At 35.8% G+C, this 25699-nt stretch overlaps 1 protein-coding gene across 1 annotated transcript in view; it reads right to left on the bottom strand.

Annotated features, from left to right (window-relative positions):
• Positions 1-122: 122 nt before the first annotated feature.
• Positions 123-25699, bottom strand: part of atf6 (activating transcription factor 6) — a 38501-nt gene continuing 12924 nt past the window's right edge. The window contains exons 8-16 of the mRNA XM_051876182.1: positions 19994-20179; positions 19699-19790; positions 19309-19449; positions 17498-17608; positions 15891-15990; positions 13873-13943; positions 12219-12330; positions 7572-7656; positions 123-1958 (exon numbers count right to left, since the gene is read on the bottom strand). Of these exons, the coding sequence (XP_051732142.1) occupies positions 1756-1958; positions 7572-7656; positions 12219-12330; positions 13873-13943; positions 15891-15990; positions 17498-17608; positions 19309-19449; positions 19699-19790; positions 19994-20179 (1101 nt within the window). The 3' untranslated portion in view covers positions 123-1755. The remainder of the gene's footprint in view (positions 1959-7571; positions 7657-12218; positions 12331-13872; positions 13944-15890; positions 15991-17497; positions 17609-19308; positions 19450-19698; positions 19791-19993; positions 20180-25699) is intronic.

Genomic DNA, 25699 nt, shown 5'->3' on the forward strand with positions numbered 1-25699 from the left:
CAGCACGTTACAGCACTTCAGACCCCACATTTATACAAACCCTCAATTTCAGAGAGCAAATTCAGACTTGGGACTCTGTCTGCGCCCTGACAACCAAAGATGCACACAATTCACCCACACCCTTCAGTCCAGTGTTTATTACTTTGCATTGTTACAAAATTGCTTTCATTTCTTTCACTGTGTGAACAAACAAACAAAAAGATACAGAAAATAGATTCAACATAAAAACATTGCTCAAAAAGAAAAAGGGATTTGATGAAATTAAAGAGTATTAATTAGGAACACAACAAAGACATTTCTACTGCAATGCCAAGGTTGAAATGTGATATTTTCTCTCACTAAAATATTCTAATAAATCATTCACATTTGGAGAACAAAGCTTCACCTGAGTTTTTATAATTTGTGAAATTCAAATTATGAAGAATCCTACAACCCCCCCTCTTAGAGGAGTTCTAATGGTGATTGGTCAGCACATGTAAGTTTGTCTTTGAAGGGGAATGGTTCTTTGAAAGTGAAAACAGGTTGGACAGGACAAGCTAATGAGCACACTGCTTTCAAAATGATAACTGACCACAGCATCCTTAACAAGAAACGAGCAAACATCTAAATAGGCCAGAATAACAGAGACAAATACATAGTGTACAAGGACAGACAAGGTAAAATATTAGCATTAATAATTGTGTGTCTCCTAAAACTTCAAATTAAACGGTGTTATGTTAAGAACTGAATTTATGTCAAGTACACCTCATTTAAACCCACTAAGATGAACATGAGGGCATAAAATATATTAAAAAGAACTGACAGATGTAGCCTGAACCCTAACCCCAAACTGCTATTTCAATTAGAATTAGTCAAAAATGATTAACCTTCAAAGACTAAACATAAGACAGAAGTATTATCTAAATACTGTATCTTCTTTTACACTTTTTTTTGTTGTTGTTGATATATTTATCACTGTGCAGAATCAGAAGAATGAAAAATGCAAGCAAATTATACAAAATGTCACAGACTCAAAATGGAAATAATCCATTTTCTTACTTTTCTATTCAATAGTTACGTCATAAAGCAAAAAAAACAAAACAAAAAACACAAAACTCACGTTTGAGGATAGTAGTATTGAAGAATAATTAGCTGAATATGACCATTAAAGGTCCACCAGACAAGCAAGGTACAAATCTTCATAAATATTTCAATAAATTTTATAAAACAAAATAAGCACAGTGCAAACTAAATCAAAGACAAGTCCCTGACAGCTACCACATATAGCAGAGAAGAATTCAATAATCGAGCCCGATCGCACTTTGGTTTGGGAGATTTGGTAGATGAATGCTCCTGTTGGCAGTGTATGGCACCAACAACCCTAAGGTTGTGGGTTCAATGTCTAGGGCACACACAAACTGAAAAGACATGTATATCTTGAAAGCACTTCAGTCAAATACATAAATGTAAATGTAGATGCCTTTGATGATAGATGTGTAACAGTGGTCTCTGGAAACAATGGAATAAAGACAGTAATCTGACTTTCATTAGTACTGAATGGCCCACTAGATGCATTTTGAAGAGGTGACTGCAAGAGTTGATCAATTATCTTGAGGATCTTGGTAGAAGATTACCAAGATCTTCATTTGCCACTCGAATAGAAAGTCCCAAAAAAGAAAAGGAGAGGCTTATTATGTAACCAAATAGCTGATGGTTGGAAAACTGGCTAATTCACAACAAATCAATTCATTTTTTGTGGTTAGTGGATTGCTGGAACTAAGAAGAACCCATGAGGACTCCAACTGGGGCCGCGGGCTGATTATTGCTGGGGGCCGCGTGATAGAAAGAGCCTGTGTCCGTCTGATTTACCCGCAAGATGGGTGGAATACTAGACGACTTGATGTGGAGGATCCTGGTGTCCATGACCTCACAGTCGATCTGCATCATCACCTCAAACTCTTTGTCTTTTATGATGCTCTCTGCAGTGAGACAGAAAGTAATTGTATTAGCAAAGAAAAAATACAAAGAGTTGTATAAATCAGCACTTGGTGTGAAAGTAATTGTTAAAGAAACGCAGATGATGTGCTGGGTGGCCCGAGGAGGTTAAGAGGCATTTTAGGAGCTCCTTTCACACAGACGGTTCATAGAGGTCAGACACACGCCGCCTTTTATTTTCACATAGCAGTAAACACAGCAGATGACTCCCACATGAAAGAAAATGGGGTTCATGAGAGGTATACTACCATTCCAAACTTTTTTTTTTAAAGGCAATACTTTTTTTTTAGCGAAATAATGTTAAATTTATCAAAAGTGACAGTAAAGACATTTATAATGTTACAAAAGATTTCTATTCTTAAATTCTGTTCTTTTGAACTTTCTATTGATCAAGGAATCCTGAAAAATGTGTATCACTGTTTCCACAGAAATAGCAAGCAGCACAACTGTATTCAACATTGATAAGAAATGTTCCCTGAGCAGCAAATCAACATATTAGAATGATTTCTGAAGGATCATGTGACACTGAAGACTACAGTAATGGCTGCTGAAAATTCAGCTTTGCCATCACAGAAATAAATTAATTTTTAAAATACATTAAAATTGAAAATAGAGAATAACAGAGAAAATGGAGAAAATAGAAGAGTTATTTTAAATTGTAATATTTAACAATATTACCGTTTTACTGTATTTTTGATTAAGTAAATAAAGCTGTGGTGAACATTAACAAATCGTACCCACCACAAACATTTGAACGGTAGTGTACATGAGCAAAATGTCAGACTGCCTTCCGTATTCAACTTACGAAGGAAGTATAAACTGGTGTCAGTTACACTTTTTCCTTAAGTTGAATAGGGAAGGCGTAGGATGTAGTGTAAGCTTTTTCAACTGTAAGAGTTTTACACTTTCTTTGTATGCTGAATACGGAAGGCGGTCTGGCGGAAGCTAGATATTTTACTTCATAACTTGTTAAATATGGATTTTTTTTACACAAACGCATCGCTTAGCTTCAAAAGGCCTTTATTAACCCCCCGTAGCCGTGTGGAGTACGTTTATGATGGATGGATGGATGGATGGAAGCACTTTCTTCAGCTCATACTCATTGGTCACTGCCATTATAAAGCTCGGATGCATCAGGATATCTATTAATTATCTCCGATTGTGTTCATCAGAAAGAAGAAAGTCATATACACCTAGAATGGCTTGAGGGTGAGTAAAGCTTGGGGTAATTTTCATTTGAAAGTGAACTAATCCTTTAATAGGCAATTACCCTTTTACTTATCAAAATCTACTGCTACTTAAGTACAAATTTACTCTTCTAAAATATGCAGTAAGCAATACTAATCGAGCTTTGGTTTAACATACACTAAGGTCTAAGGTCAGGTTGCGACTTTTTTACCCGTGTTTTGACAGACTCATAAAAGTGCTCGTCAAACACAAGCAGTGATTATTATTTTGTAAGGCAGCATTAAAAGCATGACGCTTTACACTTACTACAGATGTTCTATGGCCTACCGTCTATAAGGACAGATCTCTATACCAAAAAAAGATGAGAGAGAGCTTCACATGCATGCACAGCATATGGGCGGCAGGAAAGTAACTTTTACAGCAGACTCCAGCACTGATAAAAACTTTATAGGTTGGAGCGCATCACAGTAGGTCAATCTAAAGCACTTTTCCAGCCATTGCTGGTGAATACATTTACGTATCCTACACTTAGTCGTTCCTGACAAGCGCTTTGGCAGCACACCCACAATGATGATCTCAAAAGCAGTGATTTACAGTAAACTGAACTGTCAGTCTCTCTGATGTGTTCCTGAAACCAAATGTTCCCATCTATCTCTGATACTACCACAATGTTATAGAATAAAGTCTAAAAATCTCACAGAATGTGTATTTTCACAGGTGCTTTTTTTTTTTAAAAAACCTCAGCAATGCTGCAGAATTCATCACAGATGATGGGTTATAGCAATTATCTCAATCATCTCACTGTATTTCACTGCAAGCACTAAAATGACACTGAACTGCTGAGCTATACACATCATCACATATTAAAATATGATCTTTTCCATCCTATATATAAAGTTTCCAATATGTCAGAAATGTCATTTTCCATTCTTACAGAAGGCTTTTTAGTTAGGTGAATTCCCTTTTTTGGATATGTCTGGGGCTAGGCCTGATTTTCCAAACACCATTTAAAATACTGATTAAGGCAACATGTGGACTCAAGGGTAAATTCCTGATGAGAATGTGGTTGTGAACATTTGAGGTTCCAGCCAAACTCACTTTCCCCCTATAACAGCAGTGGTTTACCCCAAAATGGTCAATATTTACAGCCTAAAAGGAATAGTTCACTCAAAAACAAATAATTGAGTTGAGTCATTGAGTTGAACTATGATTTGTTATGAATTATTCCTACTGACTTGTGAAATGGATGAAGTTCATTAATAAAAAGAACCATCTCAAAATGAATGAATTGTTCACCGATTTGGTTGCCGAATTCAACTCATTGACTAAATGATCCAGTCACAGTGATTTGTGAGTTAACAGTTCGCTGGAGGGAAAGATTATGAGTAAATGTATTTTCAGATGTTTCTGCACAAAGAGCTACAGTATGGCTTCAAAAGACTTGAAATATAATGCATAAGTTGTATGTTTTTGGTGGGGGTTTTTTGTCATTTGTGGAGCTTGTGAGACGTCGTCGTCACTATAAACTGTCTATGAACTGGACAAAAGTTTTTTTTTGCTTTTAACAAAAGCAATGCCTTTCACTGATATGACTTCGAAAACATATGCAGTGCACATACAAAGAAAGAAAGGGGAATATTATAATGGTCATCACATTCAACATTCACAAATGATTATAATGCTGACTCACTTCCCCACAGGAAAGACAGTGAAAGAGAACAGATAATATATGTACCGACTCTGCCAGGCACTGCAGCAACAGTCTCCAAACCAAACATGAAATTGAAATCGATCGAGAAAAAAAAAAAAAAAACTTTTGTTTTGTTATTTATGTTGTTTTCAAGACAGAAATCGACCACCTTGAAAACTGAAAGATTTTTCCTCCATCCCTGCATCATATGTGGTGGAAAACATCCTGACCCAAACACAATCTTGAGCATGTAGAACGGAACAGAATCAGCTGGGGGCAATTTCCAAAACTAAACCTCTGTTCAGAGTTGTCCAAAACTGGTTCACTAATAAAAAAAAAAAACCTTTGTGAAAGCCAACTTTGAACATGCATTTCTAAATCAACACAGAATGGAGCCAGAAAAAACTGATTGAGAATACACCATGCTCAACTGTCTTCTCAAGAGGGAATACTTACATAAACAATTCCAGTATATGATCTTTAAGATATGGCAGGTTTCTTGTTTTTTTGTTGAGCTGCACAACTAATCGCAGGCTATGTGCGTCAATTACAACATCATGCTCTTCCCAGACATCACAATCTCACACAAACTCACGCACATAGCAACAGGAATGTTTATTCTTCTTGTCATTAAACAACTTGGATAAAACGCCCTCATTTTTGGAGAGATTTTTTAATACTCTGGTTTCCAGTGCATTTTTTTCTATTTCTTTTCTTTCTCACAATTTTATCAGCTGTGGCTCTCTAGCTCACTGCTGGGACAGTGCACACACCTGACGAAACAGGTCTGCAATCTGTCCTGGTGTCTGCGACTAAAGTGCATCTAACAATGTGTCAATGTGTCCCACAGAGACACAAACAAGCAACATGAGATAACTACTAAAAGGTAGGGGCATTTGTCCTGATGTACACATTGTTTGCCAAGGACTCAGACATGAGGTATTAACACAATAGGAATGACTATACTTGTATGATTCTTCATACAAGTATATACTTCATATCGGAATAATTTAATCTAATACTGCAAACACAGCCAAGGAATGAAAGGAGAGAAATTCAATAATAAAGGGAATGGAACTGTTATAGATATGATTAGTCATCTTTTGTCTTCAAAATAGCAACCATATATATGTGGTTGTTGTTATTACTATATATAAAAGTGATGTCCAGCATAGGAAAATTGACATCACCCTTTATTCAAATATTATTTAAAAAATCGTTAAAGATTTTCTAAGTATATTGAGTAGTTGTGCTTGGATTCAATTTTTTTCATTTGTGATAAGGTAAAGACACATGCCAAATTGTGCCAAACACATGCAAAAACGAGAGAAACAACGAAATATCAATAACTGATTACACTACAGTCAATATATATATTACAATATATATATTACAGTCAAACCAAAAATTACATTTTTGATATATTTTTACTAGTGGGTGCAGGACACTATAGTTCATTTATGTAAGTGAGGATAGCAAAATAAAGTAAACTGACATATTATACCCAAAAATTCTTCATAGAGTGGACTACCAGTAAAATTGATAAAAATTTGGAACCAAAAATTATTCAGACACTTTGACCTGACCATGCTTTGCTTAAGTGTTATCTGACATAATTAAGATTAATTTTTTCTGTTTTCTGACACAGAGATCTTGTCATATTTTATTACCATTTTTTTAAACTATAGTGAATAAACTGTATTAATGAATGAAATGTTCAAGGTGTCTGAATACATTTTGGTTTGACTGTATATATACATACAATATTATTTTTTAATATAAATATTAAAATGCTATAATATAAATAAAATGAAATGCAATACATTTAACTTATTTTTAATATACATACACCTCTCTCACACACACACACAGGTTTATTTTGCTATCAAAGGACATTCCATAGGCGTAATGGTTTTTATACTGTACAAACTGTACATTCTATCCCCCTCCTCCTAAACCTATCCATCACAGAAAACATTCTGCATTTTTACATTTTTAATAAAACATTGTTTAGTATTTTTTTAAAGCTATTTTAAATATGAGGACTCATGAAATGTCCTCATATTTCATGTTTATGTCATAATACCAGTGTAATACCCATGTCATTATACAAATTTGTGTCCTCATAAATCACAAAAACGTGCGTGTACACACACACACAACATAAATCAATCCCAGAAGTCAAATCAATCCCCTGCTTGGCTCGTTAAATGTTATTATCTCTGGGAGCTCTTATGTACTGGTCCCCTGTCAGGGCTCTGAGTGAAACCTTCTCATCCAGCAGTTTTGTAATCAGAGGCTACAGGCCTGCTGTGAGTGAAGACACCATACTGGTTTTAAGAACAGTGATCTGACTGTATTCTCATCAGCACACAGGCATAAACAGTAATGGTCTAAGAGCAGGACACGCTTTGGCTATGGTGGTTTTGAGTGTAGGATGTGTGTTAAAATGCAAACAAATATCTATTTTGCCAGTCGAAAGACTGTTTTTTTTTTTGCAATCAAAAACACCTAGGCATTTGCAAGAGAATGGAACAATGCACTTCTTGCAAGACACTTTTTTTTTTTTAAAACTACTTATAACTTGATACAGCATCTTAAAAATCAGTGTTCATTGTGCTAAAAATCAGTGAGACAAGGACCAAAAATCTGCATCAGATTCATGTGAACACACACCATTCATTAGCTAACAAGATCATTCACAACTCTTTTCTCTTACCATTATAATTCATAGCTGGCAGGATCACAGACATCTTGGGGCGGCTGCCTTTGTTGTGATTGGTGGCGGGAAGGAGGAGGTGATCCTGTAAGTAAAAGAAGAACAGCCATAAAAACACATGCATGAGGAGAGTTTATTACTTTGGTGAGGACATAAATTGTACCAGTCACTGTTGAAGATGTTTGAAGCATAAATCTGGTTGCTGAAAAAGACTGATTGTGTTGAACAGTAAAAGTTAAACACAATCTGAGGATGGAGGCCTTGATATCCAGACCATACAGCATCACTTGTATATAGCAGTATACACTACCGTTAAAAAGTTTAGGGTTGGTAAGATTTTTTTAATGTTTTTGAGAGTAAATGTTGTTATGCTCATCAAGGCTGCACTTATTTGATCAAAAATGCAGTAAAAACAGTAATATTGTGAAACATTATTACAATTTACTACTCTTTAACATAGAGCTGAATTTTCAGCAGTCATTACTTCGATCTTTAGCATCACATGATTCTTCAGAAATCATTGTAATATGCTGGTTTGGTGCTCAGAAAACATTTCTTACTATTACCAATAATAACAACAGTTGCTGCTTTATGTTTTTGTGGAAGCCATTATACATGTTTTTTTTAAATCAGAACATTTTTTTGTAATTAATTTCTTTAATAAAAGAAATTCATACTGATATACATATATACATTACCCAAACGTTAGTGTTTATACAAATAACATTTGCTGAAGCCAGTTTCTTTCAGTGCAAGTTAAAATTTGAAATGCTAGAGTGTCAAATAACAATTCTATAATCAGGTCATAAATTTGTATACATTAATCTAACTCAATGTACCATTCGGAGACATTTTCCTGTCAGGACACACACCTGTTGAAGACAGAAACCATATGGACAGGAAAGCCCTGGAGCTGGAGATTGTAATAACACTCATGTCTATGTGATGGATGGGAAATGGGTCATATATTTGTGACGTCTTGAGTCATGTAGATTTCAGTGAATGTGTTAGCATTTAATACCATCTGTTGCCAATGTAGTAAAGCTGTGCAGAAGATGGAATTCACAATGAGACACAAATAGTTCACCCAAAAATAAAAATCCTGTCTTTAATTATTCATCTTCATGTCATTTCAAATTTTATTCTTCAATGGATTCCAATTCTCTAGCTGAGTCTCCATTTAATTGTCTTTTTAATTGGAAGAAATTTATGACGGCAAGTAAATGAAGACAAAATTTTCACTTTTGGGTGAACTATCCATTTAATGTTCAATTCTGTTCCTGATTAAAAAGAGACACAAAACACCAAATATGTCATAATATTTCTCAAAGATTATTACATTTGTGTTAAACCTTATTCTCACATTTTTCCCCTCTTCCCCAACCCACTGTGGATCCATAAACTAGATTATAACAACGAGGTATTTTTGGAAGAGCAGTGGCCAAGTTCTCTCTTCGTGTACTCCAGCAGGTGACCTGGAACATCTCTGAAACCCGTGTGTGCGATCCTTCGATTCAATAGCTGCCATGATTAGTGCCAATGAGAGGAAAGGTGGAAAAGTAGAGGGACATAAAGAATATAAGGGCAAGTGATTGTGGAGAATGGTATGAGCTATACCCATCTCATCAGATAGACATGAACTTCTCGTCAACTCTGAAGTGTGACAGGCTCAGAGGGACCTGCAAGCTGAGGATATTATGATTGGCTTACATGAGGATGACAATAGAAACATCCCTAGTGCAGTTTGAACGTTTTTAAGTGCAACTCTGGGATATCAGCACTATTAAGTTGCAAACACAGTCCAGAGAAGCAAAAAATAAATAGGACAAGCAAATTCTCAGAGACATGCCCAGAAACCTAGGAGACAAAATAAACCCACAAACAAAAACTAATAAAGTTCATGAATTTTTTTTTTCTCATTTCTGAAACAATTAACAACTACTTTCATCCTTTCATCCTTGATTGTCTCCATTCTAAGCTTCACATTCTTGAAAACAAATCAGAAAAGGGCTGATCTAACAAGTTAAAAGACAACAGGTGTTGTTTAACAATATTCCAGGGATTCATGGCTGTGAGACATAAAATGTTGTAATTAGGGCTTTTGAGTGGTTGAACTCAACTTAAGACTAGTTCACCCAAAAATAGTTGGAAAAATTTCATTTGCTCACCCATGTTATTTGAACTCATTGTTATTTTTTATTTTCCTTTTATATCAAAAAAGGTAGGTGACAATTTTCATTTTTGGATGAACTATCCATATTTCCCCTTCATAATTTTTGTTGTTTTGTGATAAACCATAAATGGCCCTTTTGAGGTTTTCTACTAAAACATTTTTTTACTCTTTAAAAGAAAAAAAATGTGGACAAACTCCTTTAAAATCTCAATTTTTCACTGATTATCTGTCTACTATTAAATAAATGGTCACACATTAGAATTGCAAATCTGATGGATAAGGCTTTGACCACTTTACGTTCATAAATGGAGGTCATCATCTGAGAATGTTTTGAAGGAGCTGAGTCAATATTTTTAATGTCTGACTTCCCAAAAGAGTGACCAAACCTAGAGACATAACGAAACAGAGGAAAAAGGGCAGTGACTGACTATGACTAAACCAGTCAAACATCTTCTGGCTCAACTCACCTATGATGGGGCCGATTTTTAGGGCTGAGGTTAATGAACACAAAAAACAATGACAACTTTGATTTTAAAGTCTTTAAATCAAGTCTTGTTTAAAAAAAAAAAAAAGAATGAAAAAAGAGCTGGCAGAACAGGACGTAGCATCCACGAAAACATCTTTTTTTTTCTAATTATGAGTCACTGACATGATGAGTCATTTCTTTGTTTTACTTTCACAAAAAAAAAAAAAAAAAAAAAAAAAAAGATGTGAAGACCTGTTTGCCATTAAAAAAATATTAAAATCACCAGGATGAACTGGTGAGTGATAACCATCTATTGTCGCATCCCATGCAAACTGGTGAAATATATTATTGCGCTAATTTTGCCTTTTTGCTTTGAGCCAATGTGGGTGCGTCGTTCCCTTCGTAACAAAAGAGATTTAAGATTACTTTTTTCAAATATGTCGGCCAACATTATTCAAATCTTCCTAGTGAATAATCAAAAGCATGTACTGAGTGTATGGAAAAAACTAAACATACAAGGAATAAAAAAAACAAACTGATGAAAGATGACGTGCAATTAGACTGAAACACAAAACTTTTTTTTGCAGATTACTACAAATGCAGTCTGACTCTGAATAAATTACACTCAGCTTGAGATCATGTACACGTGTACAAAAAAAGTTATTCAAATGAGGCCTGACTCATTTGAATAACTCTTAGCAGATTCAAACTTTTCGCCTAATACAAAGATAAAAGTATCAAAAAAAAAAAAAAAAAAATTATATTATATATATATATATATATATGTATATATATATATATATATATATATATATATATATATATATATATATATATATATATATATATATATATATGTGCACTAAAATAAATTACAGCTCACTTTTTGCATGTGATGTTATGGATATAATAAACAATAATATGCAGCCAAGTGATTACAGCAAAATATGGTGCATGTGTCCATGTTACAAAGACCACACAAAAGAAAGAGTCTTGTTTAGTTGATCTAAACAGCCTCGAACAATTCTCTTGAATAGATTCTGATGATTCTTTACCATGAATCTCACAAACCTGGCAAATCCAATGAGCAATTGTTCTGTGGTGCAGGTCATCTGACATCAAATCTGAGGGGATTAAGTGTATGCCACTGAATCATAAATGCCCTGGAGTTACAATTTATTGCTAAATGTAGTAGGAAAGGCACATTTGCAGCCCAGTTCACAGTCAAATTCACAACACAGCTGCAATACTTTGACAAATAAAACTTTAAACTTTAACCATTTTATACTGGAACTAAAAAAATAAAAACAATTAAAAAAACTAATAGCATTCGAAGGTTTGGAGTCAGAAAGATTTTTGAAAAATATTTTTTTTTAAAGTTTTTAAAAGAGAATTAAGGCTGTATTCATTTGAACAAAAATACAGCAAAAACAGTAATATTGTGAAATATTACAATTTAAAATTTCTACATATTTAAAAAGTAATTTATTCCAGTGATGGCAAAGCTGAATTTTCAACATCATTACTCCAATCTTTACTATCACATGATCCTTCAGAAATCATTATAATAAGCTGATTTGGTGCTCAAGAAACACTTCTTATTATTATCAATGTTATTAAACAATGTTAAACAGTTGTGCTACTTAATATTTTTGTGGAATTTTTTTCAGGATTCTTTAAAGAATAGAAAGTTCAAAAGAACAGCATTTATTAGAAATACAATTTTTTTGTAACATTATAAATGTCCTTACTGTCTCTTTTGATCAATTTAATGCATCCTTGCTGAATAAAAATATTAATTTCTTAAAATCTTATTGACCCCAAACTGAATAAAACCAGGAGACCTCCCAAGATTTAACACATGCTAGAAGATTCTCTGACAGGTCATGTGCTCTATTGTGGTGGAACCATCTCAAGTGTCCCTTTATGATGCTGTGTGGGCTCTAAAACCAATTAACCATGTTCATGTGTGGCCATAGTCCGATAAAAAGCAGACAGGTCAACTTACCCGGCGGAAAGAGATCACGTAGAATGTGTCCCCTCTTCTGTTGAGTTCATCAAAGAAGTCATTGTAGGTGCGGCGCGGGGCATAGTACACCTGCAGCTCGCTGCTGGGAATCCTATATACAAGATACAAACACTTCAAACACCGTTTTACATTTTACCACGGATAAGTACTGCATGTGCTTGTTATGATGTTTACTGCAGGTAAAATCTTTGACTTATACTGAATAGTGAATTACTTTTTTTTTTTTTTTTTGAATAGTGAATTAATTACATACCGATAATTTCATTTCAAAAAGTTCTAGCTGTATCTGGTTTATTTTGCTGCATATGTTATAATAAAAATACTATGTAACTATGAGGAAGCGAAAAGTCTAATTACAGTTCTCACAAATCTCTTGATAAAACACTTTCTTTCCTATGTGAATGTGGCCTTTCCCCTGTTGTCAGTGTGATACAATGGAATGTCAGCCATGCTGATTTTTTGCCCAATGCACTGCTGAGGTCAGCCAAACTATAGCAGTCAAAAATATGATTTACCCTGAGGGAGAACAAGTGATCCACCCAAAAAACACAAAACAAAAAACAAACCAAAAAAAAAACGGGTATGTAGGCAGATACGTCTGTAAGGTGTAAAAAATATTCAAGATATATTCCCTCCTCCCCCCCCCCCCCCCCCCCCCCCCCCCCCCCCCCCCCCCCCCATTAATCCAGGATAGATTTTAAGTCAACAGAAATGGCATTTATATCACACGGTACTGTAATGTGACATATTTCCAAGTGAAACAGAATGCGACTTGATTTTATACATCTGGAATTGATAATGGTTTCAAAATGGAGCTTGCAGTGTTTTGTGGAGGTCTACTCCCCTCTTAAAACACACCAGCACCCACTTGTGAGGTGGCTTTTTGATTGGGACATGACAGCTGAGAGTCAATTTCACCCTTGAGAGCATCTCGTAATTACTAAAAAAAAATATATATATATAATAAAAAAATTATATTAAAGGCTGAATGGCCTGCAAGAATAACCTAAAACGATACTTATATAGCAATTTGGCTATTGTTTAACATCAACCTGAACATTACACTGAAAAGGAAAGTTATTACAGAGGTATTATAATTTCATGAAAGTTTAGGAATAAATAATGTTTTCTTGGAATAACATGTACCGATGATTGTGTACAAAAAAAAATAAAAAATTAAATTATATATGGCATAGTCAGAAAAATTTCCCTCAAGCATTACTACTGGCCTTGATGACAGCTTTGGAAAAATTATCTTAAAAGAGAAGGGCAGAATTCCACACCTCTACACGCTCCAGATTTATGTCAAATCTACCATCTACTTTGGCAGATCATGATGAATTGGGCTTCAAACTTCAGTTGTCTTTGTAACACATAAATTCTAATTGTCCTTAGACCATTTCTCAGAATGCACATTAGTGAACATGACAACATAAGTTTACATTACAAATAAAAGTTTGCTTGCATTAGCAAATATCCCATTAAAAAGCCTGTATAGCATTGATAAAACACTGCAGACTCAAAAACTGACAACTGACCCTCATACAGAGACCATGATGACAGGGACTAAATGATATGCTGTTTGGCCCAAACGATGACGCAAGAACTTCCTCACACATCTAGTGAAACTTACTTTTCAGTGGAATCCGTGTACTGGATCTGTGTCATTATCTGTGGTACCTCAGCCTGTTTATCTGCTGCTTTCTGTTGGACAATAAAAAGAAAAATGTCACTTCCTTTTACCAAATTTTACAAAACAAATATGAGCGCAAGCACACTGCCATGTGTGTCATTGTACGTGCTTTAATATCTCTATACTTCAGTTCCTGTCATTGAGTGTTAGACTGATAAAGTGGATCTCTCTCAAACTTTGTTTAGTTCTGTGCTCTGTGTCGACAGTACACCGAGTCTGGGAAATAGCCATCTGTCAGTATACCAATCTATCTCCAATCACCCAACCTCTCAGCACCCTGCATGACGACAGTATTTACTTAGTGGCTCAGTCCTGGTGATGGAAAGCAAACATTATGCAAACTGGCGGTACCAGAGTACACAGCTTTGTGATTATAATGAGAGCGAACTGAGTTGTCGTTGTTGGTGAAGACATTACTTCCCTGGCGTTAGCGTTTCCTGTTTAAGACCACCAGGGTTTTGGTACCGTTTTTCTGGGCCAGAAGGCCTTTAATGTAGTGGAAACGCATGGAAGGGTTTCAGATTGGGCGATGGGAACCTATTAGTGGAAAATGGTTATCAGTGAATATATGCGTGTTTGTGTTTGTCAGGGCAGTTTCCCAACATAAGGCAGACACTTCAAACACAGTACAGCCTTTCAAACAATCAACTTGCTGCACACTATGCTTCTCAAAATCATAACAAGCTGTCCATCCAACTGCTCTCACTTAGTTTTCTGAAAAAATAAATGATAAGGAACTAAAGCAACAGTGTGATTAGTTCTGCCTGTACGTAGTGTAAACTGTACAGCTTCACTTTAAACCAAAAGGAGGCTCAAGGGAAGGTTTCTGGAACTAGAATTGTGAAGCACTTTTTATCACAGGACTATTTATGTAAAATTATTTCAATACAGCTTTCAGTAAAGAATCTAAAATATGTTTCTTGAACATTTATGCCATGTTATGCCACACAATACAGTCATGATCATTTACAGAAACAGTCCTTCTGGATTAACAGTGTGTTTAAGCATCTTGCTCAAGAGCACAATGGTGATAGATTAAGGATTTTTTAAAACAATAACCTTTTTAGTTTCCAGACCAATTCTTAAAACCATTAAGCTACACCATCCTGATCCATGTGGCTAATCTCTGAACTTTTATCATTGATTTGTGGCTGTGGTATAACCATTTCAGGAGTCAATATGTTGCATGGCTATCAAATAAGGTAAATGTTAAATGTGTGTATGCATTTCAAGACTTGCAACAGACAAGCATTAAATAAGATTAATTGATTAATATTTTCTCACCATTGTGGGAAAATATGAATTAACTACTCTATATAGGGCTTTTAAGGCTTAAACAGAACAGCGAGGGTTTTTACACACATTCAAATCAAGTAAAGCTACTAACAGTGGTTTTTGAAGACTTAGTGTGGCAGAGACTGTAAAGAAAAAAAGGAAATTAGTCAGAGAGAAGTCAGATTGAATGAGCAGACTGGGGTAGGGGGCTGTTTACTTTCCCAAGACTACTGGATTATACTAAGAGTGGGTTAAAAAGGAATGAAAGAGACAAGCAGTGTGAGAGGAGAGAAAGCAAAGAAAGTGGTCTCATCCCTAAGGTAAACATTTAGAAAGATCTATTTAAAGAAAATAAACAGTGTTATATCCTGGTGGTTCTCAGCTGCCTGTATCCAGGTTGGAGGTATGCAACAAAAAGTCTGCATTTGACTCGTACCGATACAGATGTCATGCTTAAGGTCAAAGAGAAAGAAACAAGGCTCTTCAATCACTACAACTGGACAATGTCAAGACCCTTAGGTGGTGTCTCTCTCTGGCTTTGTTCACACAAATCTGATCCATTTCAAATCCAGTCTTTAGGATTGATTTTCCACAATGTCAAAAAGAAAGCAAAAAATAAAGAATAAAATAAATTTAGAAAGACAATTGAGACTTAAAGGAAGAAAAATGTTGTTAGGTCATACCGGGATGGTTCTGCCTCTGTTTTGAGTGTTGCTCATGCGGCGGGTTTTGGTCCGCTCAACCTCATGACGATGTACCCAGCCTCTTAGCTCATGTGCTATCCTATAGTTATGCAGAGCAGAAACATCATTTCAATTTTATTATATATCAGGCAGTAAAATGAAATATTATGTCATTCAGAACAGAGTGGTTTAGCTAGCATAAAATTTAAAAAAAAAAAAACTATGGTCAACAAGAACGTATCTTTGTGGACTTATGAATTTTTGATGAATGGATGGACATAGAATTTGAAATTGCAACCAAACTACATGATAAATAAACAGTATACAGAGAAGAGCAAAAAATTACTCTGAGGTTCTTATTAAAGCAATAAGTCCCAAGAACCCATGGTTTACAGTAATTTTAGACACATTAGCTGTTCTAAAGGCCCCAATATACTCACAGCGAAGTTCATTTTCATTCTTTGCTTAGGGGTAAAAAGTTCAAAATACATGGCCAGTGGTGTTAGCCACATTGCTGAGAGTGGCATTTAGAAGAATATGTAAATGTGCTGCACGCTTTCCTTTTAATAACAAAATTAACACACAACAGCTGTGTGAAAACAGTAGTTAAAAAAAGCATCTGTTCATAGCAATGTGGATGTTTGCATAAGCTCTGTAATTCGGCATTCCAGTAAAGTCATGTCACATTTATTTATGTACCACTTTATACAATAGATTGTTTAAAATCAAGCAACTTTACAGTATTAAACATGAAAAACGGTGTCAGTGTCTCTTTCAATTAGATTTAAAAATTCAATTTCTACTATAAAGCGACTGCAGTGTATTCATGTTTTTATTCATGGGCGTCTGACCTCGACGGTATGGATAGAAGTGAAAATGAACCAGAGAAGATTTTCACATCAAAGCCACACCTACCTATTATGTAATCGGCACAGACCAATAGTAGTTTGATGGTCTTTACCAAAATGAACATCAAATGAACTTAGGCCAGATTTTGTTCAAAATGACGTCACACCAGTTCTTCGATTTCGCTTCAAGTATATCAGGGCCTTAAAATCACTGTAAACCATGGGCCTTTTTCATTTTTTAATTGCTTTTTTAAAATGATTACTATATTATAAACTCACAGCCAAAAAATTTAATCATTTATTAATAACAAATAATAATTTAAAGTGCTGGTTCAGTGATGCTAATGTAATGAGGTCACAGGTGTGTGTTTATAGAGTATTTTACAACGGATTCAAATATGGCTCAACCTCATAATCAAGGAGCGGAACTATCCTTTTTCAAAAAAAGCTGATCTAACAGCTGTTGGAGCATTGATAAGAAGATTGTTACAATTATCTTTTACTGTCATAACAACAGAGCTCAGTACCAGTGCTATGGTTTAGGGCTATTGTAATAAAAATTCCTTCTCGGTTCAGATCAGATCAGACGGGCAAATTTAGGGCACTGTGGACCAGACACTCTGTCGTTCAAAATTTTAAGAGAATTGGCTTGAATTGCCAGATACTACTAACACTATAAAATGTATAATAAAACAGCATTTGAATAACAAAGGGGATGGGGTAATATCAACACTGATGTTAAACAAGCTCAATACTGACTTAATGCACTTGGTCCTGTTGACGGGTGGCTGGCAGGGGGGTGGAGTTCTGAAATACAGAGGATCCTTGACTACCATCAGAGCCTTCTGCTCTGATTCCACATCCTCCAACCTATGAGAAACCGAGAATAAAAATAATATTAAAGACAGGAAAGAGTAACAAGGAAAGAATGGAGAAGGGGTTTAGAGTCTTTATCAGAACATTGTAATTACAAAACAATGTACGGAATTTTATAAGGCTCTTGTTTTAATCATCTCTTGGTACTGGCTTAACATCTGAAAGAATACCATGTGCAAGTGTGCAAGCCAAGAAGGTTCTTTCTTATCTTGTCGATGGAAAAAGACAGCGTCTCTAAAAGCTATAAATAAACACTGCCAACAACTAATGCCAAGTTCATGTTTAGCACAGGTACAATAAAAATGTACTTAAAATAAAGATATCATGAACGACAAAATCCTAAACCATCTCCATGCAAGAAACTGATGTAGACAACTACAGCTTAACACAATAGCTTCAGAAAACCAGGAAAACATGTGGCCTCTGAAACGACATGTCAAACACTTCTGGCTGGGGATGAGTGACAGTGAAGCTTTGGGAAGCTGGATTTATGTTTCACAATCTTTGCTGACACAGAGAAGCTCATCTCATAAAAGAAATAGTGAGTGGGAAGTCTGGATTACTGTGGGTTTAAGAAATAAATAAATTAAAGACAGCAGACTAAACTGTTCTTAATATGTTCAACACTCATCAATAAAAATGCTTCACATAGAAAAAATCCTGGATTATTAGAAATGCAATCTCTGGACAGATCCAAACTCAGAATGGGAAGCAGGCAGAAAGTTGAGAATAAACCCTTTAGGAATGTCAAATACAGGAGGCAGGAGCTATGAGATCTGTGGAAATATTCTATAAACTGGAGATTTCACAGGAGATTTTTAAATTCTTTCAGGGGTCAATGAACTCCCTATAGAAAATCAACATCTGGATCTCAGTCTATATCCTTTCATTCATTCTCCATCGCTAAATGACATAATTTCATTTCCTGCTTTGCTCCCCGGATAGCCAAAAACTACTCAGATCAAACAATCCAACCCTACGATGCCTTTCAAAGAATCTATTACAGTTTAAGCTGGATAAGAAAACTTTAGTCCAGACTCCAGAGTAAGAATGGTTGTTAGTGGAAAAAACAGCAGAAATGGAAACACCAGAGAATAAAGGAGGAGGCAGAGAAATAAAAACGGACCTAAAATTGAGCCTTGTGGAACACCTCCTGTTTTGGCCAAAAAACAAAAAACAAAAAAAACAACAACTCACAGTCTTACTAAAGCTGGTGATTTTGTCTAACTCAGGCCCCAGGAAGTTTGAAACATGACCCCTGGGAGTGAAGTAATTCAAAATTGACTAGACCTGCTTGATGAATGTCTTTGAGAAAACACAGAGACAGGTTTTCAAAGTAATCATGTCTTCATGTCTTTTCATGTGGGATATCTGAAGTCCTCTGAGTTTTATGTTTTTGAAACAATTTTTTTGGACATGAGAAAGCAGTATTGCCTTTCAAAACATCATCCTGGGTAGATAAAACAACAAACTTAGCTAGCTGCCTAGTTTCAGTATAAAAAAAATGTGTGGGGCAGATGTGAGAACAGAGCCTTGTTCTCTTACACAGACATTTGGTCAGAGTCACTCAACACCTGTGCTGACTTCTAAAGCAAAAATGGACTCTGCAAGCTTTGGCAGGTAAGGGTCCCACATAGAAGACTGAGCATGACTAGGTGTTCATGCAAATGTAGAAGACTACAGAATAGTATTACCTGTTCACAGGGTTAAATGTATCAGTCTGAGGCCGGTCTGAATTGAAGTTTTTCTCTGACTCTGGGGAAAAGCCCAGCAGGTGTCTGCCATTGAACCCAGGGGCAGCAGGAAACGTAGACCCTCTGTATCCTCCAAGCAGACTGGGTGGGACACAAAAGGAATCAAAACATGTTAGGATATTAAAAAACTTTATATAACACATTCCTACTGGTTCTTTCAGAAGAATTGCATATGAGAATCTTCCAATGGGACCACCAAGTTTTCCTTGTGCTACCAAGTACTTCCATCTACAAATTTCATGTGACACAGATCCACTCATTTACCAATCTGAAAGTGCAATTGTTTGATCTGTGACAAGTTTAAATACTGATTCATTTAAAGTTATTTACCTCATTGGACCCAAGTTGAAGACCAAGAAGACCAGGACCGCCATAAGACACACAGCTCTCCGTTTTGGAGCTGTTGCTTTCAGCACAGAGTTCTTAAGAGATGAGTAATGATAAGGTATTAACATATCTTAGAGCAACAGTTCACCCCATTTCAATTAAAAGTCTTCACATAGTGGACAAAAATCAACCTGAAAATCTACAGTACTTACTTAAGTTGGACTTTTTTCAAAAACATTTTAAAAATCTTAAAGAACTCAAATTTTTGAACGACAGTGTAGATAGTATGGACACCCACCTCACTCATAAGGCCTTCCACTTGTCTTTTCAGTGTGCCATTTTCATTCTTCAGCTTCTCGTTCTCTGAGAGCGCCACCTTCAGACGGGCCTCCAGCGTCAGCAAATACTCCTTTTTCTTCTTCCGGGAGAGAGAGGCAGACTCTCTGTTCTTTATCATGCGCTGCTGTCTCCGAGAAGCACTTGACTGGAAGAGAAAAGAGAAATCAGGTCAATACTGCTCAACAAAACTAGTAATTACACTAGAATTTGTTCACGGGTTGACACACACAGGCAAGTTACTTTGTGGTTGAACTTGCCCACGCCACACAAATGAGATCTTTGTCTCATGCATTTGTACCAGACATAGCCTAACATGTCCTGCAGGAAAATCGCGTCATTAAGATCATTTGCGACATGGTGAAGTCATACCAAAGGTTGTTTATAGTGCAAGAAAAGTAGAAAAGTGATCGCGGCTAGGATCTCAGATTTTTGCACTAGCTGTACCTTTGATCAAGACAAATTATGCGTGACTGGATATCCATGTTTGTCTGTGTCCCCTCACCACACACACACACACACACACACACACACACACACACACTCCACCTAAAGATAATAGCAGACAGGACCATCTGGCATACTGTCCAGTATAGAGGAATGTGAAGACAGAGAAAGACCTAATGTCCTATTTTCCATTCAAGGCCATGAGAAAGTTTCTGTTGCTCATTACAGGTCAGAATTATAAGTGGAAAACTAAAGAGAAAAAATAACAGCAAAAATAATGATGTAAATAAAATAAAAAATGTAATGTAAATAATGATTTTAACTAAATTTATGATACCATTATAAACTTAGCTTCACGATACACTACAGTTAAAAAAAAGCTTGGGGTAAGATTTTTGCTTTTGAAAAATTAATACATTTATTCTACAAAGTGCTGTTCTTTTAAACTTTCTATTCATAAAAGAATCCTTAAATAACAATTTTACTGTTGCTTCCACAAAAATTACGCAGCAAACTGTTTTCAGCATTGATGATAATATGAAAAGTTTCAGCATACAATCAGCATATACTAATGGTTTCTGAAGGATCATGTGACACTGAAGAATGGAGTCATGATGCTGAAAATCAGCTTTGACATCACAGGAAGAAATTACATTTTAAAATACTGTATATTAAAATAGAAAACCTTTTTTTTATATTGTAATAATATTTCACAATATTACTGTTTTTACTGTATTTTTGATCAAATAAATGCAACCTTGGTGACTTTTGAGCTATAATGTATATTTTTTATTTGTGATTGGAAATGCTATTGAAATATATGCTTTTGTTTGGGCAATTTGAGCTTTCTTCATTCAAATATATAGCAGTTGTACTTGTATGACTAGACAACAGCAGCCCAGGTGCAATATCCAGGACAGCTCCAACAAATAAACCATTTAAAAAAAACAACTAAGCTTTCTAAGCACAGACATAACAATGAGCCCTTATAATTACATAAAAGCTTTAAACCAAGTGCTGAATTTATGTGTGCTCCACGTTAACAATGTTCTGGAACATGATTAAAACTCCAACCCAATTAAACATAGTTAATTAAGCTTACATAAACAGGGCCTGTACATAAACCACCACCCAGTCCTGACAAAACTCAGGGGTCAGATGTTTGCAGTAGACATGTTTGAGAACATACCCCACCCTAAAGAGAGGAGAAAGATGAAGGTGAAGAAAAGAACTTTACTGCAATAGACTAAAGAGAAACCAAGACCACTGGTAGGTGGGGTGGACCGTTCTCACAGCCAGACCATTTTAAGACTGTGGCCTAATAGTCGTGGTGATTAAACTGCCTGGATCGCCATGTGCCTGTTTGTGCTCCCATCTCATGAGAAAGCTCTCCTAAAACCGGGAACTGGGCCACGGCTAGGGCCTGGGAATGAATAACATGTTTGGTTACAAGAGCACAGGGTGCCATCACCATGGTGATCAAGAGGGGAGGGACTGGTGGATGTTGGCACAGCTCACCAAAATTCAGCATTACTGAAGATGTGCTGAAACAATGAAAGATGTTCATGCTATTTCAGTCCCATATATGACTGAGAGAATGTCATTTAACCAAAACCTCAGTATATTCAAACCAAATGTCTATCACCCATTGCTCTACAGTGCGCCCATTTCACTCGCATTTGCTCCTGAAAATAACTGCGCGCGACTGTGAAAAAATATTTAGGCGCACTGGTGCGAGTGATCCGATCAATTCTCATGAATAGATCTACAATCGGAATTAAAAACTCCCAAAATGCATCTAAATTGAACAACAGTTATGTTTCGTACTGCAATCGTCTGCTTTTCATGCCTTAAAGGATTAGTCCACTTTTCCTGATAATTTACTCACCCCCATGTCATCCAAGATGTTCATGTCTTTCTTTCTTCAGTCGAAAAGAAATTAAGGTTTTTAATGAAAACATTCCAGGATTATTCTCCTTATAGTGGACTTCAATGGCCTCCAAACGGTTGAAGGTTAAGGGTCTTATCTAGCGAAACGATCGGTCATTTTCAAAAAAAAAAAAGTAAAAGTAAATGTATATACTTTATATAAACAGATGTTCGCCTTCTAAGTGCCTCCGCCAAAACCGCATTTCTGTATTCTCCAAAAAGTTTACGCTGTATGTCCTACGCCTTCCCTATTCTACTTACGGAACGAACGCAGCGCCAGTTAAATTTTTCCCGTAAGTTGAATAGGGAAGGCGTAGGACATACAGCGTAAACTTATTGGAGAATACGGAAATGCGGTTTTGGCGGAAGCACTTAGAAGGCGAACATTTGTTTATATAAAGCATATACATTTAAATTTTTTTCGAAAATGACCAATCGTTTCGCTAGATAAGACCCTTATTCATCGTCTGGTATCGTTTAAAGCCCTTTGAAGCTGCACTGAAACTGTAATTTTGACCTTTAACCGTTTGGAGGCCATTGAAGTCCACTATAAGGAAAATAATCCTGGAATGTTTATCAAAAACCTTCATTTCTTTTCGACTGAAGAAAGAAAGACATGAACATCTTGGATGACATGGGGGTGAGTAAATTATCAGGAAAAGTTTATTTGAAAGTGGACTAATCCTTTAATTCAAAGACTTTGCTTCAGTCAGCACAGCAGAGCAAGTGCAAAAGACGTGCGCTCCAGACTACACTTCAAAGATTGTTTACAAGGTGCAACCGGTGTGATGCAGCCATGCGCACTTAACAGACCGTCTCATGCTGCTGTTTCTTTGCGGCCAAATTAATTGTAAATACTACATTTGGATTATCATAATCAAGGGTTTTGGGGCAAAAATGCCTCCAAAAATTGATTTAAAAAAACAAAAACAAAAAGCCCGTTATGAATGCCCGTGCGCATATATTACTTTAACTTTTGAAGTAGCAGCAATTCGGAGGCGGCAATCGCTTGAATGGTGGGTGGGTTCATTATTATTCTTAATGAAAAACACAACAACAAAATAGTACAATGACAAACTCGCTTAAATATCCGCTTTTACATTTCGCTTGTCAACCAAATTTTCATCCATCGTCTTGTCATTCAGAAAAATGAGGCGAAATAGGCGAAGTGAGGTGAAATCTGACACCTGCTGATCACTGAATTGAGCAGACGCGCTCCGTTTTAATTGTAGTGTCTATTTTCTAACTAAACTAAATGATTATTATTACTATAAAAAAAAATCAAAACGACGGTGACGGTGGGGCCGGTGCCGCGGTCACGGTGGGCAAGTGATATAACCGGTGTTGCTGCTGAACACCGTAACACAGTCGATCTCAGCATTATGTTAAGTAATATCACACGAGTAGACTCCTGTTTCTCCGAGTATTGGCATGATTGCAAATGTGATATTTACTGATCTGACTGAAGTCCAATAAACAAGCTGATATTAAGTGACAAAATTTCTGTTTTTGCTCGATTTCGTGAAAATAGTTTCAAACAAAGCCACACCAGAACTGTCGCATCTCCAAGCAACGGTGATTTTGAATGAATCTGCGTTTTGAACGACTGATGAATGACTCGCACATTAAGATTTACCGCCACCTACTGGCGGTTTTATTTTCATATTTGCACTTTACATAGATTGTTTTTACTTAAAATATTCAAAACATTATTTTTAAAAACATTCATACAACATTATTTACAAATGAGCTGCATTAAGCAGTCTATGTAAATGTCTAAATAATACCACTTCAGATGGAGCTTCTGTGTCACTTCTGCAGTGCAAAGATGGATTTTTTTAATGATTTCTTTTGATTGGTAACAGTCCGATTGGGTCTTATTGTTGTAACTGAATTTATTGTTTAACATTTAAAAACAAATTTTCTTTTTTAATTTAAGAAATTGATTAAATATGATGCATACATTTAATAAGATTAGAAAAATTGTTCTTATAATGGTACAAATGCCCCAGGAAATTAATTTAAAGGGGCAAATATCACCCTGTAATGAGAAAGTTAATGTCTGTTATTGATCAGAAAGTGCTCCTAAATTTTTGACTGTGCTCCTAATTTTTTTTTATGTTAAAAATAGACCCCTGCCCAACACTCAGATTGATGGCAGCCACTTGATAAATTTACAAATATGACAGTACGACTCCACCAAACCTTAATAGCAGAGCCAAGTAGGCTCAAAACACCAACCAACGGATCTTCTAACCAACCAATTCAGTCTGTCTCTGACACATTTGCACGGAATTTATTTGTGAGCTCGTGGCTCAATTCACAAAGCTGATCCAGCAGTATTGTACCAACATGACTGCTGAAAGCTAAATTACTGAGCTCGAAAACAGCTTTGTTTGGCATCGGCTTCAGAGATCTATGACAGTTTATTTTACCCTAAGGAATCTGCTTTAGAAAAGATGTGCTTAAGTGAGTTATTCTAATGCTGAGTGTCGTGAGAAAAAAAAAAAAGGGGGGGGGGGGGGGGGGGGGGGGGGGGGATCTACTTCTGCTTAAAGTGTTTTAGAAAAAAACTATACATTTTCCTGTTGTGTCCATCTCACAATAATAATAATAATAAAAAAATCTCTATATACTTATTCAGAAAAATCTGTATTCTGGAGCAATAGCCTAGTTCTAGATGGCATCCACAACCAAAACTATAATTAAAGAAACAATTTGCCCAAGAATGAAAATTGTGTCATTTTTAACTCACCCTCACAAGTCTATCCAAACCCATACACTGTCATTTTTCCATGGAACACAAATATAGAACTTTTAATAAAATCTTCTCACATTTCTTTTCCATACAACGATAGTTCACAGTGGTCCAAAAAAAAACAACCTTAAAACGCCATAACAGTAGTTTATCCTTTCTATGTCTGGGCTGGTATGTAACTATTAGCAGTAAGTAGGTAATACATAACCGTTATGGGGTTAACAGTCTGATGATGGGGCTAATGATTTAATGATCCAGTAACCCAAAATTACTAGTTGCTCAGATCATACTCCTCCTCCATTACCTCGTAACTGCTAGTTTAATCAAGGCAGAGAGTGATTACCTAATATATATAGAGAGCAGAGTGGTCAATGGCCAATATATGTTAATAATATATCATTTAATACAATACTTTCTATATTTTCTAAAGAAAAATGGCCATGACATTTTTTGAAATTAATACTTTAAGTCAGCAAGGATGTATTAAATTGATCAAGAGTGACAGTAAAGGCATGCATAATATGTTACTAGTGT

The sequence above is a fragment of the Ctenopharyngodon idella genome, chromosome 20, assembly GCF_019924925.1.
Source record: "Ctenopharyngodon idella isolate HZGC_01 chromosome 20, HZGC01, whole genome shotgun sequence".
NCBI classification, from domain to species: Eukaryota; Metazoa; Chordata; class Actinopteri; order Cypriniformes; family Xenocyprididae; genus Ctenopharyngodon; species Ctenopharyngodon idella.